The sequence below is a fragment of the Mercurialis annua genome, linkage group LG7, assembly GCF_937616625.2.
Source record: "Mercurialis annua linkage group LG7, ddMerAnnu1.2, whole genome shotgun sequence".
NCBI classification, from domain to species: Eukaryota; Viridiplantae; Streptophyta; class Magnoliopsida; order Malpighiales; family Euphorbiaceae; genus Mercurialis; species Mercurialis annua.
In genome coordinates, this window is record NC_065576.1 from 21,056,967 (window position 1) to 21,077,029 (window position 20,063).

The window sequence follows — 20,063 nt, forward strand, 5'->3', positions numbered from 1 at the left end:
AAAGCATTACGAAACAAATTCTAAACGTTTCACCTTTTTAGCGATATAAGCAAAAAGTTTAAAACATTTCTAAACAGATCCAAACTTTTAAAACATTACGAAACAAATCCTAACGTTTAACAATTTTAGCGATTTAAGACAAACGTTTAAAATGTTTCAAAACATATCCAAACGTTTTACTTTTTGGCTTAATCACCAAAAAATGCCAAACCTATACGTTTTGTGTCAATTATAGCCAAACCTTTAAAAACCACCAGATTCAACCAAACCTTATATGTTCTGTTTCTTTTTTAGCCATTTTTGAATCGAACCGGTTTTTCTGACACCGTGTCGTCCACATCACCACCAACTAAGCAATTGGCTGGCATGTCAGCTGAAATATTTAAATAAGGTTTGGCTATAACTGACAAAAAAAAAATAGGTTTGGTATTTTTTGGGTGAATAAACCTAATTTTAAATTCAAGCTAATTTTTAAATTTAATAATTAGTAAATTAATTATATCATTTATGAAATTTATATATATTTAAAAATAATTAATATTTCCTATTTAATACTAATTAAAACTAGTTTTAATTTTTTATTAAACCTAATTAAATCTAATAAATTTATATTCTAATATATTTTAATGAATATATAATTAAAAAAATAAATTAATGTATTATTTAGGAATTAATGTTGAATTAAATTTGGTGAAAGGGTTTAATGTTCATGATGATTTTGAACTTGATTTGTTATTTTTAATGTTGTTGAGATCTTGTTATGACTGGGTTTAGGTAATAAATAAAATAGGTATGTGTAAATTAAGGTAAGTTTTTGGCTATGCCGAGTAAAATGACATATAAACTTCATGATATATATTAATTACAGCACAATGAGCTTCACTTTTTAAAGAAAAAAAATGAGAAAATAATTACACTCGTCCTTTAAATAAGCAGTTTATTCAGTGATTATTTTTATGTTTATGTGTGTATAGTTGAATTATGAACATTGTCGTATATTTGTTGTGTATATTACTTTCAGATTGTTCGTCGGAAGACGAACAATTGGGTCTCAAACGGCGGCAGTGTCAAAGAACCAACGACTGGAATTTAAAAAAAATAAAATTTAAGATGAATATGACATTTTTTGTTTTAAATAGAATTTAAATTAATTATATATCCATCAAATATGTAAAAGAAATATTAAAATTATTTAAATTTAGTAAAAAAATAAATTAATTTTAATTAGCGTTAAACAAAATATTATTTTTAAATATATATGAATTTTATTATAATATAATTAATCATTTAAGTATTCAATTTTAAAATTAGTTTTATTCACCAAAAAATACCAAACCTATGCATTTTGTGTCAGTTATAGCCAAACCTTATTTAAATATTTCAGTTGCCATGTCAGCCAATTGTTTAGTTGGCGGTGACGTGGACGACACGGTGTCAAAAAAAACCGGTTCGATTCGAAAATGGCTAAAAAAGAAACAGAACATATAAGGTTTGGCTAAATCTGGTGATTTTTAAAGTTTTGGCTATAATTGACACAAAACGTATAGGTTTGGCATTTTTTGGTGATTAAGCCTTACTTTTTTAGCGATTTAGGCCAAACGTTTACCAACATTACGAAACAAATCAAAATGTTTCACCTTTTTAGCAATTTAAGCCAAACGTTTAAAACGTTACGAAACAAATCCTAACGTTTCACCTTTTTAGCGATTTAAGCGAAACGTTTACAAACGTTAAGAAACAAATCCAAACATTTCACCTTTTTTGCTATTTATACCAAACGTTTAAAAAGATACGAAACAAATTCCAACGTTTAAAAAGTTACGAAACAAATTCCAACGTTTAAAACGTTACGAATCAAATCCAAACGTTTAAAACATTACAAAATAAATCCAAACATTTCACCTTTTTAGCGATTTAAGCCTAACATTTACAAACATTACGAAACAAATCCAAATGTTTCACCTTTTAGCAATTTAAGCCAAACGCTTAAAATGTTAAGAAACTAATCCAAACGTATAAAACGTATGACGTTTCACCTTTTTAGCGATTTAAGCAAAATGTTTAAAACGTATAGAAACCAATCCAAACGTATAAAACATTACGAAACAAATACAAACGTTGAACCATTTCAGCGATTTAAGGCAAACGTTTAGAACGTTTCGAAACAAATCGAATCATATCACCTTTTTATCGATTTAAGAAAACGTTTAAAACGTTTCGAAACCAATCCAAACGTTTAAAATATTTCGAAACAAATCCAAACGTTTAACCTTTTAAACCAAATGTTTAGAAATGTTAGGAAACAAATAAAAACATTTCACTTTTTTAGCGATTTAAGCCACACGTTTAAAAAGTTACGAAACAAATCTAAACGTTTCCCCATTTTAGTGAATTAAGCCAAACGTTACGAAAAAAATCCAAATGTTTTACCTTTTTAACAATTTTAGCCGAACATTTTAAACGTTCCGAAACCAATCCAGATGTTTAAAACGTTACAAAACAAATCCAAAAATTTCACATTTTGAGCGATTTAAGCCTAACGTTTAAAAACATTACAAAACGAATCCAAATGTATTACCTTTTAGTGATTTAAGCCAAACGTTTAAAACGTTACGAAACCACTCCAAACGTTTAAAATGTTATGAAACAAATCCTAACGTTTAACTATTTTTGTGATTTAAGACAAACGTTTAAAACGTTTCGAAACAAATACAAACGTTTCACCTTTTTAGCGATTTAAGCCAAACGTTTAAAACAGAACCAAACGTTAAAAACATTAAGAAACAAATTCAAACGTTTCACCTTTTTAGCGATTTAAGCCAAATGTTTACAAATGTTACGAATAAATCCAAACGTTTCACCTTTTTGGCGATTTAAGCCAAATGTTTACAAACGTTACGAAACAAATCCAAACGTTGCACTTTTTTAGCGATTTAAGCCAAACAGTTAATATGTTACGAAAGCAATCCATATGTTTTAAACGTTACGAAACAAATCCCAACATTTCCCCTATATAGTTATTTAAGCCTAACGTTTGTAAACGTTTCGAAAGAAATCCTAACGTTTCACCTTTCTCGCGATTTAATTTGAACATTTAAAACATTACGAAACCAATCAAAACATTTACAATGTTATGAAATAAATCCTAGTGCTTCACCTTTTAAGCGATTTAAGCCAAACGTTTAAAAGATTACGAAACAAATCCTAACGTTTCACCTTTTTAGCGATTTAAGCCAAATGTTTAATACGTTACTAAAAAAATCCCAACGTTTACCTTTTTAGCTATTTAAGCCAAACGTCTCAAAACAAATCCAAATGTTTCCCCTTTATAGCGATTTAAGCCAAACGTTTCAAACATTACGAAACCAATCCAAATGTTTAAAACGTTACAAAACAAATCCAAACGCTTCAACTTTTTATTGATTTAAGCAAAACGTTTATAAATATAACGAAATAGATCCAAATGTTTCACCTTTTTAGCGATTTAAGCCAAACATATTAAACGTTACGAAACCAATCCACATGTTTAAAACGTTATGAAACAAATCTAAACGTTTCCCCTTTTAGCAATTTAAGCCAAACATTTACAAACGTTACGAAATAAATCCAAACGTTTCGCCTTTTTAGCGATTAAAGTCAAACGTTTACAAACATTATGAAACAAATCCAAACGTTTCATATTTTTAGAAAGTTAAAGCAAACGTTTACAATTATTACGAAACAAATCCAAACGTTTCCCCTTTTAACGATTTAAGCAAAACGTTTAAAATGCTACGAAACCAATCCAAACGTTTAAAACGTTATGAAATAAATCCAAATGTTTCACCTTTTTCGCGATATAAGCCTAACGTTTACAAACATTACGAAACAAATACAAACGTTTCCCAATTTTAGCGATTTAAGCCAAACGTTTACAAACATGACGAAAAAAATCCAAATGTTTCACCATTTTAATGATTTAAGCCAAACGTTTTAAAGGTTACGAAACCAAAAAAATGTTTAAAACGTTACGAAACAAATCCAAACATTTCACATTTTTAGCGATTTAAGCCTAATGTTTAAAAACATTACGAAACAAATCCAAACGTTTTACCTTTTAGCGATTTAAGCCAAACGTTTAAAATGTTACGAAACAAATCCTAACGTTTAACCATTTTAGCGATTTAAGACAAATATTTTAAACATTTCGAAACAAATCCAAACGTTTCACCTTTTTAGCGATTTAAGTCAAACGTTACAAATCAAATCCAAATGTTTCACCTTTTTAGCGACCTAAGATAAACGTTTAAAACGTTACGAAACCAATCCAAACATATAAAACATTACGAAACAAATCCAAATATTTCACCTTTTTCGCGATATAAGCCTAACGTTTACAAACATTTGAAACAAATCAAAATGTTTCACCTTTTTAGCAATTTAAGACAAAAGTTTAAAACGTTTCGAAACAAATCCAAATGTTTCACCTTTTTAGCGATTTAAGCCAAACGTTTACAAATGTTTCGAAACAAATCAAAATGTTTCACCTTTTTAGCGATTTAAGCCAAAGGTTAAAAACGTTACGAAACAAATCCAAATGTTTCACCTTTTTAGCGATTTAAGCCAAACGTTTCCAAACATTACGATATAAATCATAACGTTTCACCTTTTTAGCTATTTAAGCCAAACGTTTAAAATGTTACGAAACTAATCCAAACATTTAAAACGATACGAAACAAATCCAAACCTTTCCCCTTTTTAGCGATTTAAGCCAAACGTTTAAAACATTAAGAAACAAATCCAAATGTTTAAAACGTTACAAAACAAATCCAAACGTTTCAACTTTTTATCGATTTAAGCGAAACGTTTATAAATATTACGAAATAGATCCAAATGTTTCACCTTTTTAGCGTTTTAAGCCAAACATATTAAACGTTACGAAACCAATCCAAATGTATAAAACGTTATGAAACAAATCTAAACGTTTCCCCTTTTAGCGATTTAAGCCAAACGTTTACAAACGTTACGAAATAAATCCAAACGTTTCGCCTTTTTAGCGATTAAAGTCAAACGTTTACAAACATTATGAAACAAATCCAAGCGTTTCACATTTTTAGAAAGTTAAGGCAAACGTTTGCAAATGTTACGAAACAAATCCAAACGTTTCCCCTTTTTAGCGATTTAAGAAAAACGTTTAAAACGTTACGAAACCAATCCAAACGTTTAAAACGTTATAAAATAAATCCAAATATTTCACCTTTTTCGTGATATAAGCCTAACGTTTACAAACGTTACGAAACAAATACAAACGTTTCCCAATTTTAGCGATTTAAGCCAAACGTTTACAAACATGACGAAACAAATCCAAACGTTTCACCATTTTAACGATTTAAGCCAAATGTTTTAAACGTTACGAAACCAATCAAAATGTTTAAAACGTCACGAAACAAATCCAAACATTTCACATTATTAGCGATTTAAGCCTAACGTTTAAAAACATTACGAAACAAATCCAAACGTTTTACCTTTTAGCGATTTAAGCCAAACGTTTAAAATGTTACGAAACCAGTCCAAATGTTTAAAAAGTTACGAAACAAATCCTAACGTTTAACCATTTTAGCGATTTAACACAAATGTTTTAAACATTTCGAAACAAATCCAAACGTTTCACCTTTTTCGCGATTTAAGCCAAACGTTACAAATCAAATTGTAATATCCCGTAAAATTTTGAAGTTTAAGTTACGAGTTCCGGTAATATTTTAATTGTCGACGTAATTAAATTGTTATATGAGTTGATTCGGAAATGGTTTAATTTAGGTCCGGGTTTCGAAAGGGGTTAATTGAAGTGCGGGTTTCGTTAATAATTTTGAATCAATTACGTATTTAAAATTTGTATCGGGGTATAGTTCGTGGTTCGGTTCGATTATTGGTTCGATAAAAAAAAAATTTAAAAAAAACAAAAAGAAAAAGTTGAAGGTCTCGTTCGAAATCATGATTCTCGAACGAGACCTTCATGAATTTTTGAAGGTTCTCGTTCGAGAACCAAAGTCTCGAACGAGACCTTACTTATTTAGCTGGTCTCAATCCTCCCTCAACCTCACGTAATTTGCGTCCAACTTCTCACGATTTTTACTCCGGATTTTCAGCTAAAGCTTATCCCATTTCAAACGTTTCTGAACCCTAATACTATCCTCTATATATTCATCAATCTCCAGCCGCCTTCTGACTCCAAATTGCTGTGAAACTCGTATGCTATCCATCACGTTTCTGAACCATAACTCTGTTCTTCAAACTGAAAACGACACCTCCGTTTGTAATCGATATCTCATCCGTTTCTGAGCCAAATTACGTTCCGTTCGATTCCAGAGATTATAGACTCAGTCCTCTACAAGTCCGAGCTTAGTTTTCACACAACGGTACGCTATCGTTTACGTAATTTCTGTAACCGTTGCCGCGTTTACGTAAATTCTGTTTTTGAGTTCTAAATCTATCTCTTGAAATTTTAATTTGTTTGACAGCCGTTCGGAAGTCGAAATCAATTCCGTTTATTTCCCGTGAAAGTAGACTCACGCATCTTCGTTTCTACACCTTTCGTTTGTTAAACGGTACGTAAACGAACCCGTAATAATCGCCGCCGTCTCACCGTATTATATTGTTTAAAACTGTGAATATTGATAAAAATAGCTACTGCCGTATGATTCTTGCTTCTTTAACTATAATTTTGTTTTCCTTTTGGGGTTATGATTATGCTAGGCTATGATCATAAGTTTTGGTGTTAGAATCATTAAACTCTTAGCAAGTGTTTATCGTTCGGTTTTAGGATTCATCGTTTTGTTTTCTCGGTTTCAAGTTTCTGTAAATGGCTTCTTTGGATTTGGTTTCTCCTAATTGTGTTGGCTTGATTTATGTGGGCTTACATTGATTCTTGTTGGAATATAAAAGGTGAGGAATTGTTGTTTTGATCAATTAATAAATTCTGAGTTTTTGCCTCTGTATATGCGTGAGGTTGAGTGAGTTAGGGGAGGAAGATGATTAGGTGGCGGGGAGTTGTTGGCCTATTTTAAATTCTTAGGGTAAAAAGTTCTTTTAAGCCATTGATTCTTTTTGCTTAAAACATATTGATTCCTAAACTTAGTTTAGTAACTATTTGATATTGATTTTTGATTTCAATTTGCGAAGTTGGTTTCGACTTATCAATAAACGTTTTAAATAATATTATTATTTATAATTTGAAATTACTTTGGGCTTTAATATTTTTAAATTTAAATTAATATTAAACTTATTATGAATTATATACGATTTGATAATTTACTATATTAAATAAGAATTTGGGGATTTTATTTTATTTCAAAGTTTATCAAATTAATTATATTATTTTTTGGCATAAAAATAATATTTGAATATTTAAAAATTAAATTAATAATTATTATTAATTATTATTTAATTGATTAATTTGATATTTTTGGCTTAAAATGCCTTTGTGATTAAAGTTATATTTTTGCTTTGTTTGTTATTTAATTAATTGAGATAGTTGCCGGTAATATTTAATTACTTGAGTTTCAAGCTATTGAGTTCTATTTTTATATTAATTAACATTTTATTTAATATTAATTATGAACTGTGGTTTATAAACTCTGGAATTTTAGTTGGGTCGGTTTGGACTTGGGTCACCGACATGTGGGTTTAGCTTGGTAGTTTTTGAAAAACTCGGCTAACCCACTATTTGAGGAATTGATTTTATTTATCAATTAAATATTATTTTAATAATATTTTCGGATTGAATTTAAGTACGAACTCAATAGTCTTGAATTAATTACGGCATTATAATTTATTGAGAATTGTGTTCTTCTGTGATTTATCTGGTTATTTAATTGTGCTAGTCCTACGTGGTGTCTAGTGATCTTAGAGTTAGGGGTCAACGGATTTTAACCTATTTATTATTTTAGACCCGTCGACTGTTCGTGCTTCGGAGTCTACGCAGGGTTAGCTGTTTGCCAAGATCACGTGGATAAGCAAGCAGTGAGTTTGTAGTGCTATTTACCGCTTTATTAAGTACCGCAATTTATTTTAATATTATAAATGTTTGCGAACTGTTTTTTTACGGATTATGGAACTGGATTGAAACGAGCTACTCGATAGGCTTGTATCGAGACTGTGTGCACCGGTAAGTACTCTGGGAAACGGCAGACTAAAGTCTTGCTCACGCTGGTATATTTATTTGACGAGGATTTGTTCCCGTCCACTCTGGGTTATCGGTATGCTATGTCATACTTACGCTGGGATCATTTCAATACTGTTTTTCCATAATCATATTATATTAGTATAAAAATGTTTTGATTTAAGGGTTTTAAACTTAATAAATGTAAATAGTATTGCGAACTCATCTCAGTATATCTGACCCCGTTGTTTTCCCAAATTTTCCAGGTTTATGATTTGAAAGCTGGTCCACTCCGATTCTTTTGATTCCTCGGAGGTTTTTATGTTATTAAACTAGTTTCTATTATTTTCGAACTCTTAGACCGCAGTAGAACTAGTTTATACATTACTTATTATTATACTTTGGGATTGTCGATTTGAGCGACTATTTATATTTGCCATGTTCACTCTGGAATATTATTTTTATTATATATATGGCATGCTGTTGAACTTTTCAGGTATTTAAGTTATTTATATTGTTTATTGTTTTTCCGCAAGGCTTGCTACGGGTTTTGGTACGACCATACCCATACCCTAGTGCCGGTCACGATCCACGAAATTGGGTCGTGACACAAATCTAAATGTTTCACCTTTTTGGCGATTTAAGATAAACGTCTAAAACGTTACGAAACCAATCCAAACATATAAAACATTACGAAACAAATCCAAATATTTCACCTTTTTAGCGATATAAGCCTAACGTTTACAAACATTTGAAACAAATCAAAATGTTTCACCTTTTTAGCAATTTAAGACAAAAGTTTAAAACGTTTCGAAACAAATCCAAATGTTTCACCTTTTTAGCGATTTAAGCCAAACGTTTACAAATGTTTCGAAACAAATCAAAATGTTTCACCTTTTTAGCGATTTAAGCCAAAGGTTAAAAACGTTACGAAACAAATCCAAATGTTTCACCTTTTTAGCGATTTAAGCCAAACGTTTACAAACATTACGATATAAATCATAACGTTTCACCTTTTTAGCTATTTAAGCCAAACGTTTAAAATGTTACGAAACTTATCCAAACATTTAAAACGATACGAAACAAATCCAAACGTATAAAACATTATAAAACAAATCCAAGAATTTCACCTTTTTACCGATTTAAGCCTAACGTTTACAAACATTACGAAACAAATCCAAACGTTTCTCCTTTTTAATGATTTAAGCCAAACGTTTAAAACGTTACGAAACCAATCCAAACGTTTATAACATTACGAAACAAATCCAAACATTTAACCATTATAGTGATTTAAGGCAAACGTTTAAAACGTTTCGAAATAAATCCAAACGTTTGACCTTCTTAGCGATTTAAGCCAAACGTTTACAAACGTTATGAAACAAATTAAAACGTTACACCTTTTTAGCGATTTAAGTCAAACGTTTAAAACGTTACGAAACAAATCCGAACGTTTCCCCATTTTAGGTATTTAAGCCGAAGGTCTACAAACGTTACAAAACAAATCCAAACGTTTAACCTTTTTAACAATTTAAGCCAAACATTTTGAACGTTACGAAACCAATCCAAATGTTTAAAACGTTTGGAAACAAATCCAAAAATTTCACATTATTAGCGATTTAAGCCTAACATTTAAAAACATTATGAAACAAATCCAAACGTTTTACCTTATAGCGAGAAAAACGTTTAAAACGTTACGAAACCAGTCCAAACGTTTAAAACGTTACGAAACCAGTCCAAACGTTTAAAATATTACGAAACAAACCCTAACATTTAACCATTTTAGCGATTTAAGACAAACATTTAAAACGTTTCGAAATAAATCCAAACGTTTCACCTTTTTAGCGATTTATGCGAAACGTTACGAAATAAATCAAAATGTTTCACCTTTTTAGCTATTTAAGCCAAATGTTTACAGACGTTACGAAACAAATCCAAACGTTTCCCCTTATTAGCAATTTATTCCAAACGTATACAAATATTACGAAACAAATCCAAAAGTTTCCTCTTTTTAGCAATTTAGGACAAACGTTTGCAAACGTTACAGAACCAATTCAAACATTTCACCTTTTTAGAGATTTAAGCCAAACGTTTAAAACCTTACGAAACCAATCGCAACGTTTAAAACATTATGAGACAAATCCAAACGTTTCACCTTTTAACTATTTAAGCCAAACGTTTAAAACCTTATGAAACCAACCCAAATGTTTAAAACTTTACGAAACAAATTCAAACGTTTCACCTTTTGTAGCGAGTTAAGCGAAATGTTTACAAATGTTAAGAAACAAATCCAAACGTTTCACCTTTTTTACGATTTAAGCCAAATGTTTACAAACGTTACGAAATAAATCCAAACGTTTCACCTTTTTAGCGATTTAAGCCAAACGTTTAATATGTTACGAAACCAATCCATACATTTAAAACGTTACGAAACTAATACAAACGTTTCCCCTTTATAGCGATTTAAGCCAAACTTTTGGAAACATTACGAAACAAATCATAACGTTTCACATTTTTCGTGATTTAATTTAAACATTTAAAACATTACAAAACGAATCAAAACATTTAAAACGTTACGAAAAAAATCTTAGCGTTTCACCTTTTAAGTGATTTAAGCCAAATGTTTAAAACATTACAAAAAAAATCCTAACGTTTCACCTTTTTAGTGATTTAAGCCAAATGTTTAAATCTTTACGAAAAAAATCCTAACGTTTACCTTTTTAGATATATAAGCCATAGGTTTCGAAACAAATCCAAACCTATCAGCGTTTTATCGATTTAAGCCAAACGTTTAAAACGTTACGAAACTAATCCAAACGTTTAAAACGTTACAAAACAAATCCAAACCTATCACCTTTTTATCGATTCAAGAAAAATGTTTACAAATGTTACGAAATTGGTCCAAACGTTTCACCTTTTTAGCGATTTAAGCCAAACGTTTAATACATTACGAAACCAATCTAAATGTTTAAAACGTTACGAAACAAATCCAAACGTTGCCCATTTTTAGCGATTAAAGCCAAACGTTTAAAAACGTTACGAAATAAATCCAAACGTTTTGCCTTTTTAGAGATTAAAATTAAACGTTTACAAACGTTATAAAACAAAACCAAATGTTTCACATTTTTAGAAAGTTAAGGGAAACGTTTACAAATGTTACGAAACAAATCCAAACGTTTCCCCTTTTTAGCAATTTAAGCCAATCATTTAAAATGTTACGAAACCAATCCAAACGTTTAAAACGTTACGAAAAAAATCCAAATGTTTCACCTTTTTAGCGATATAAGGCTAACGTTTACGAGCATTTCAAAATAAATCCAAACGTTTCCCCATTTTAGAGATTTAAGCCAAACGTTTACAAACATTACGAAACAAATCCAAACCTTTCACCATTTTAACAATTTAAGCCAAATGTTTTAAAAGTTACGAAACTAATCAAAATGTTTAAAATGTTACAAAACAAATCCAAACATTTCACATTTTTAGCGATTTAAGCCTAACGTTTAAAAACATTAAAAAAATCCAAACGTTTTACCTTTTAGGGATTTAAGCCAAAGTTTAAAACGTTATGAAAACAGCCAAAATGTTTAAAATGTTACGAAACAAATCCTAACGTTTAGCAATTTTAGCGATTTAAGACACACATTTAAAATGTTTCGAAACATATCCAAACATTTCATCTTTTTAGCGATTTAAGCCAAACATGTACAAACATTACAAAACAAATCAAAATGTTTCACCTTTTTAGCGATTTAAGCCAAACGTTTAAAACGTTACGAAACAAGTCCAAACGTTTCACCTATTTAGCGATTTAAGCCAAACGTTTACAAATGTTACGAAACAAATCCAAACGTTTCGCCTTTTTAGCTATTTATGTCAAACGTTTAAAATGTTACGAAACCAATCCAAACTTTACGAAACAAATCCAAATGTTTAAAACATTACAAAACAAATCCAAACATTTAACCTTTTTAGCGATTTAAGCCTAACGTTCACAAACATTACGAAACAATCCAAATGCTTCACCTTTTAGAAATTTAAGCCAACTGCTTAAAGCGTTACGTAACCAATCCAAACGTTTAAAACGTACGAAACAAATCCAAACGTTTCACCTTTTTAGCGATTTAAGAAAAACGTTTAAAATGTTTCTAAACCAATCCAAACGTTTAAAACATTACGAAAAAAATCCTAACGTTTAACCATTTTAGTGATTTAATGCAAACATATAAAACGTTTTGAAACAAATCCAAACGTCTCATCTTTTTATCGATTTAAGCAAAACGTTTAAAACGTTTCGAAACCAATCCAAACGTTTAAAACATTTCGAAACAAATCCAAATGTTTAACCTTTTTAGCGATTTAAGCCAAACGTTTACAAATGTTAAGAAACAAATCAAAACATTTCACCATTTTAGCGATTTAAGCCAAACAATTACTAACGTTACGAAACAAATTGAAAGGTTTCAACTTTTTAATAATTTAAGCCAAACCTTCTAAACGTTCTGAAACCAATCCAAATGTTTAAAACGTTATGAATCAACTCCAAACATTTCATATTTTTAGCAATTAAAGCCTCACATTTTAAAACATTACGAAACAAATCCAAACGTTTTACCTTTTAGCAATTTAAGCCAAACGTTTAAAACGTTACGAAACCAGTCCAAACGTTTAAAATGTAACGAAAAAAGTCCTAACGTTTAACTATTTCTGCGGTTTAAGACAAACGTTTAAAATGTTTCGAAACAAATCCAAACGTTTCACCTTTTTAGCGATTTATGCCAAACGTTACGAAACAAATCAAAATGTTTCACCTTTTTAGCGATTTAAGCGAAACGTTTAAAACGTTACAAAACAAATCCAAACGTTTCACTTTTATTAGCGATTTATGCCAAAAGTTTACAAACGTTACAAAACAAATCCAAATGTTTCCCCTTTTTAGCAATTAAAGCCAAACGTTTACAAACATTATGAAACAAATCGAAACGTTTCCCCTTTTTCAATTTAGACCAAACGTTTGCAAACGTTACGAAACAAATCCAAACATTTAACCTTTTTAGCGATTTAAGTCAAACGTTTAAAACCTTACAAAACCAATCATAACGTTTAAAATGTTACGAGGCAAATCCAAACGTTTCACCTTTTTAGAGATTTAAGCCAAACGTTTACAAACGTTACGAAAAAAATCCAAACGTTTCACATTTTTAGCGATTTAATCCAAACGTTTAAAACATTATGAAATTGACCCAAACGTAAAAACGTTACGAAACGAATTTAAATGTTTCACCTTTTTAGCGATTTAAGCCAAATGTTTACAAATGTTAAGGATAAATTCAAACATTTTACCTTTTTGGCGATTTAAGCCAAATGTTTACAAACGTTACGAAATAAATCCAAACGTTTCACCTTTTTAGCGATTTAAGCCAAACATTTAATATGTTGCGAAACCAATGCCTACGTTTAAAACATTACGAAACAAATCCAAACATTTCCACTTTATAGCAATTTAAGCCAAACGTTTGCAAACGTTACGAAACAAATTCTAACGTTTCACCTTTCTCGCGATTTAATTTAAACATTTAAAACATTATGAAACCAATCAAAACATTAAAAACGTTACGAAACAAATCCTAGTGTTTCACCTTGATACCGACCTAAGAATATTCGAACTCCAAGCATCGCCTAGAAAATGCTATGCTCGCCCGATGAGTCTCCGAACCTTCCATCGCCCATATCAATCTTAATCAGACTCCTCCCGGTCAGTTATCAAACCGACCTCATCCACTCCGTTCTCTAAACACCCACTACCCGGAATAATCGGGAAACGTGCCTTAGCCATTATCAAAGATCGTGGGACAAACCCACGAACTACCAGATAACAACCGCCATAAACTCATTATAAAAGGAAGCCACGTGATGCTAAGAGAGGTACGCACAAATTAGACTTAAACACATAAACACTCATTTACTTACCAGAAAACCCTTATTAACTTAAGCGTCGGAGTGGCTTCTAGGCTGAATCAGCCTGAGGTTCTTTGAGCTTACATTTGTTACTTGTGCAGGAAAACAGTACGGGCGACCTTCGTAGTTCGACCTGTATCATTTGGTGCGGTGTGGAACTTATTAGTTTCGTCGTTCCTTATTGATATTTTTCAGAGTTTTCATTTCAAGAATGGATCCCCCGGGAGATAATACCTCACCAGTTACCAACAGAGGAGACGGGGAAACAGAACTGCCGGCCTTAAATCTATTTCCCCCAGGCAATGAAGAAGGAGAAACCAGCGACCCTCAGGCGATAAGACAGGCGATACCTCTGATTACCGGAACACCTAATGAAGAGCCAATCAGCAATCAGGCGATGTTCAAAGCTTTCCTAGAGATCACCAGTTTACTTAAAGACATCAAAGAGATAGTATCGCTACAGTCCCAAGAGCCAGAATCAGCAAAATTATTAGCACAGAAGTCGACATCACCCATAGATAAAGGAAAGGAACCGGTACGGCAAGGAGAGGCGCCAGAAAATTCCGCAAAGAAACAAAGCGCCCCCATAACAATCCCGGATGAGGAACGCTGGATGAACGAACAACACACTCCCAAGGATAGAGAAGAACATCCGGAGGAAAAAGTCTGTCAAGTCATGAGCAGGCTCGGAATAAGATGTGAAGACGTAGATATTTCTCTTTGGAGTGACTCACCCCTTGCAGATTTCATCATCTCTCACGGGTTCCCTGCAAAGTTCAAGTATCCTCCAAATCTGGAATCCTATGACGGGACCGGCTGCCCCAAGAGCCATGTGCATAAATTCCAAGCAGTAATCAATGTTCAGACAAACCTAGATCATGTGTTGTGCATGCTTTTTCCTACTACCCTAAAAGGTTTGGCGCAGGAATGGTACCAAAGCTTAAAGCCAGGATCAGTGCTAACATTAATCAGTTCTCAGGACTATTTCAGGCCAGATTCGTAGCATGCATCCCTCAGAAGAAGTTGTCCACAGATCTGCTAGCTATCATGCAAAGAGACGGAGAGACGCTTAGGAAATATGTAGAAAGGTTCAACAAGGAGGCGATGCAAATAGAAGACCTGAGCCAAGAGATCGCCTATACAGCGTTACTCAACGGGACCACTAATTCTGACCTGCGAAAAGAGTTGTTGGCTAAATCACCAAAATTATTTACTACACTGATGACCATCGCACATACACAAATCAGAGTGGATGATGGCCAGAGAGAGATAGAGAACCGACACGGAAGGACAGAAGAACGAACATTTTCAGAAAGAAGGAATGGAGATAGATCGCCCACGGGAAAAAGGTTCGGAGAGAAAGGTAACGACCGTTTCAGAAATAAGAGAAAAACGGACGAGGATAGGCGATACACCCCCCTAAACACAACCAGAACCAACGTGTTATTTTGGGTGAAAGACAACCGGGAGAAGGTCAGGTGGCCAAGAAAAATGAATGTTGCATCAGCTAGCAAAAGAGACAACAGCAAATACTGTGAATTCCACAGAGATAACGGCCACACCACAGACGAATGCTGGCACCTGAAGGAAGAGATAGAGAAGCTGATAGAGAGGGGGTCCCTTTCCCAGTTCGTGAAAAGGGATACCGAAGCCAGAGAGGCTGAAGCAGAAAGAAAGAAAGAAAAGAAGAGACCACCAGAAGGCCTAGGCCGGAGCCGGCAGACGTGGTTAACGTAATAATGGGTGGATCAACCGGAGGAGACAGCAATACTACCAGAAAGAAAGCAGCTAGGACGGTCTACTCTGTCAGCCCAGGTGCACCAGACGTAAAGAAATTCGGAAGTATATCTTTTTCAGAAAACGATAGCCATGGGTTATCACTCCCCCATGAGGACGCCCTGGTAGTTAAAGGGCGACTCAACAATTTCAAGGTATCTCAGATGCTTGTAGACACAGGAAGTTCGGTAAACATGATCACGATGGAGGTGTTTGATAGAATCGGACTAAAAAAGGAAAATTTGACACGTGTATCCACTCCACTGGTAGGACTCGGCGGAAAATCTGTACACGTGGAAAGATCATTAGAAATAAATATCCAACTGGGGGATGGCAAACTCTATAAAGAAGTCCGAGCAGAATTCATGATAGTCAATATGGACTTCGCCTACAACGCAATTCTTGGAAGGCCGCTATTGCATGACACATGCGCATCCATTTGCATGAGATACTTACTGATGAAAATCCCGACCAGAGAAGGCGATGCGGAAGTCAGGGGATGCCAAAAATCAGCCAGAGAGGCATACTTTACGGCTCTCAAAAAAGTTCACGTAACTTTTCCAGTGTTAACGGTGGAACCTCCAGAAAAGACAGAGAGGGCGGAGCATTATGGGCGAACCTCAAAGATAGAGCTTTCCCTAGGAAAAGAGATAGTGGTGGGAGACGAGCTAGAAGAAGGAATCAAACGATCTCTGACAGAAACTCTCAAAGCACTTGGAGACTCCTTTGCCTGGACAACAGACGAACTGATCGGAGTAAACCCAGATGTCATATGCCATCGGTTAAACATAGCGGCCGACTCAAAGCCCGTAGTACAAAAGAAAAGAAGACACTCACCCGAAAAACAACTAGCCATCGCAGAAGAAATCGCTAAGTTAAAAGAAGCAAACGTGATCAAAGATGCATATTATCCCAAATGGGTGGCAAACATGGTAATGGTGAAAAAGTCCAATGGTACTTACTGAATGTGTGTAGACTTCACAGATCTGAACAAGGCATGTCCCAAAGATAGCTTCCCGCTGCCAAACATCGATCAATTAGTGGACTCCACAGCAGGCCATGCCCTATATGCGTTCCTAGATGCCAAAGCAGGATACCATCAAATACCCATGGCATCAGAAGACCAGGAAAAAACGGCTTTTGTAACAGACCAGGGGTTATTTTGTTATAAGATGATGCCATTCGGCTTAAAAAATGCAGGAGCCACATATCAGCGGCTGGTGAACTCCATGTTCAGAGATTAGATCGGAAAACACATGGACGTTTATGTGGATGACATGATTGTTAAGAGCGTCAGGACTGAAGACCATCCAGCAGATGTGAAGATAGTCCTAGAGACACTGAAAAGATACCAATTAAAGCTAAATCCGGAGAAGTGTGTATTCTGAGTACCAGCGGGCAAGTTTTTGGGATACATGGTCTCTCAGTATGGGATCGAAGCCAACCCAGACAAAATTGAAGCAGTTCTAAAAATGACACCGCCTCGGAGCATACACGAAGTCCAGAAACTCAATGGCCGGATCACGGACCTAGGTCGATTCATGTCCTACTCGGCAAAGCGATGCTTACCTTTCTTTAAGACGCTGAAGCAGATCAAGAACTTCACATGGACGGAAGAATGCCAGACGGCGTTTGAGGAATTGAAAAGCTTCCTCTTGTCAGCCCCACTCTTGGCGAGACCAGATCCAGGCGACGTGTTATATTTATACATCTCTTGTTCTGACGAAACAATAGCAGGAGTACTGGTATCGGAGAAAGAAGGAGAACAATACCCGATCTACTACATCAGCAAGGTGCTCAGGGATGCCTTGGAGAAACTGGCGTTATGTGTATACACCGCCACAATTAAACTCCGACATTACTTCGAAGGACACCAAGTTATTGTACAGACCGACCAACCATTACGAAAAATCCTCCAGAAGGCGGAAACACGTGGACGTATAGCGGAATGGGCTGTCAAGATAGGAAGCTTGGGCGTTATCTATGAAGCCCGGAAAGCCTTAAAGGCTCAAGCACTGGCCGACTTCTTCGCAGAATTAACATTTACGGAACCAATGGAAAACAAAGCGACTCCCTAGGAAATACACGTTGATGGAGCAGTTTGTGGAGAAGGAGCAGGAATCGGTGTCGTACTTAAAGGACCAGGGAGAGTCCAAATGGAATACTCAGCAAGACTCGAATTTCCAGCTTCCAACAATGTGGCGGAATATGAGGCGCTAATAACAGGATTACAGTTGTGTGAAGAACTCAATATCTCCGAAGCCCAGATCTACAGCGACTCACAACTGGTCGTGAACCAAGTCTCAGGGAACTTCGAAGTAAAAGAAGCTACACTGAAGAAATACGCCAAGCAAGCCAAAACCTTCTTCGTCAACAATGGGCGATCTTGGTCGTTACAGCAAATACCTAGAGCAATGAATGGAAGGTCAGACGAATTGGAAAAGTGGGCCGCAACAAGAAATTACGATTCAATGAAAAACATCCCTCACAAGATCAAATGACAACCCAACTTCCAAGAGGAAATTGAAGAAGGCGAAGTACTAATGGTGGAAGGAGAAGAAACCTGGATGACTCCCCTCACGGCGTATTTAGCTGATGGAATACTCCCTGAGGACAGAAAGGAAGCCAAAAGGATAGTGATACTATCATCCAAGTTCGGAATATACAATGGCCAGCTATACAAACGGTCATTCACCCATCCCTGGCTGAGGTGTGTTAACAAAGAAGAAGGAGAGTACATCATGAAGGAACTACACGAGGGGACCTGCGGAGCACATGATGGAGCGTCAACTCTGGTCAGGAAAGCCCTATTACAAGGCTACTATTGGCCTATGATGAAAGAGCAAGCTACAACACTGGTAAGAGGATGCTGGCCTTGCCAACAACATGCTTTGGTACCTAGAAAACAAGCTTCAGAAATGAAACCAATCGGCAGTGCATGGCCCTTCGCCCAGTGGGGAATGGATATCCTGGGACCTCTCCCTCTGGCCATAGGACAGAGAAAGTTCCTAGTAGTGGCGATCGACCACTTCACTAAGTGGATAGAAGCAGAACCACTGGCAAAAATCACCCAACAACGAATAACTAACTTTTTTTCAGATCTATCTTGTGCAGGTTTGGAATACCGAAGGTGCTGATCACAGACAATGGAAAGCAGTTTGACTCAGTGAAATTCAGAAAGTTCTGTGCAGAATATCAGATCGATCTAAGGTTCACCTCGGTTTACCATCCACAATCAAATGGGCAAACCGAAGTGGCCAACAGAATTCTATTGGCCGGACTAAAAAGAAGACTAGACGAATACAAAGGAAGATGGGTAGAAGAACTCTACAACGTCCTATGGAACTACCGTACCACCCCTAGAGAATCAACGGGCGAAACTCCATTCGCCCTAGCTTATGGAACGGAGGATGTAATTCCTGTAGAGATTGGCGCACCCACACCAAGGACAGAAGACAACCAGCTGAACTTAGAAGAAAACGAAGCAGAACTCAGGAACAAATTGGACCTCTTGGTCGAAAAAATCAACATATCAGATATCAGAATGGAAGCCTACAGACAAAAAATGGCCAAACATTTCAACAGCCATGTGAAGAAAAGAAAGTTCAAATTAGGCGATCTCGTCATGAGAAAGACCGAAGTCAAAAAAGGAGAAGCAGGGAGTGGAAAGCTGCAACCAAACTGGGAAGGACCTTACACCATCAGCGAGGTCATTAAGGAAGGAACATTCAAACTCACGAACTCTATGGGAAGAATCATACCAAGGACATGGAACGCCAACAACCTAAGGAAAATTTAGCAACAATAGTTCACCACTCAGCATGAGTAGCTATTATTTCCTCAATTTCAGTTTCTTAAAGAATTACTATGTATGCATTTAAATTCCTCCAAGTGATATTTCATCACAGTATTGTATTTAAATTCCTCCAAGTGATATTTCATCACAGTATTGTATTCGAATTTCTCCAAGTATTTTAATTTACCCTTACTCGGACAAGGAAGATTCACAGATACTGTCTCTCCGCTATAATTATTGTTTATTTAAAATATTTCCAAAAAGGAGAACTGACTAGTTCAACCCCACAAAGGAAACAACAAAAACACGCGATCTAAATGAAGATCGCCCAAAATAAAGAAATCATAAGAAGAAAAATATATATATATTAAAAAGAGGGTAAAATACGGCCTCCAGAAG

At 34.6% G+C, this 20,063-nt stretch overlaps 2 protein-coding genes across 2 annotated transcripts; both read left to right on the forward strand.

The window, feature by feature from the left end:
- Positions 1–15,139: 15,139 nt before the first annotated feature.
- Positions 15,140–15,829, forward strand: LOC126656952 (uncharacterized). The gene has a single exon (XM_050351578.1). The coding sequence runs from the start codon at positions 15,140–15,142 to the stop codon at positions 15,827–15,829; it is 690 nt and encodes a 229-aa protein (XP_050207535.1).
- A 2,582-nt stretch (positions 15,830–18,411) lies between these two features.
- Positions 18,412–19,667, forward strand: LOC126656954 (uncharacterized). The gene is made up of 2 exons (XM_050351579.1): positions 18,412–18,905; positions 18,983–19,667. Exons 1-2 carry the CDS (start codon positions 18,412–18,414, stop codon positions 19,665–19,667), a joined length of 1,179 nt encoding a protein of 392 aa, XP_050207536.1.
- Positions 19,668–20,063: the final 396 nt, after the last annotated feature.

What these genes read in the sequence shown, in the direction of transcription:
- LOC126656952 (XM_050351578.1), top strand. Translation starts at nt 15,140, where the DNA reads ATGCAAAGAGACGGAGAGACGCTTAGGAAATATGTAGAAAGGTTCAAC.
- LOC126656954 (XM_050351579.1), top strand. Translation starts at nt 18,412, where the DNA reads ATGGTGGAAGGAGAAGAAACCTGGATGACTCCCCTCACGGCGTATTTA. An exon ending in GCGATCGACCACTTCACTAA is followed by an intron (nt 18,906 to 18,982) that starts GTGGATAGAAGC and finishes TATCTTGTGCAG; the next exon opens with GTTTGGAATACCGAAGGTGC.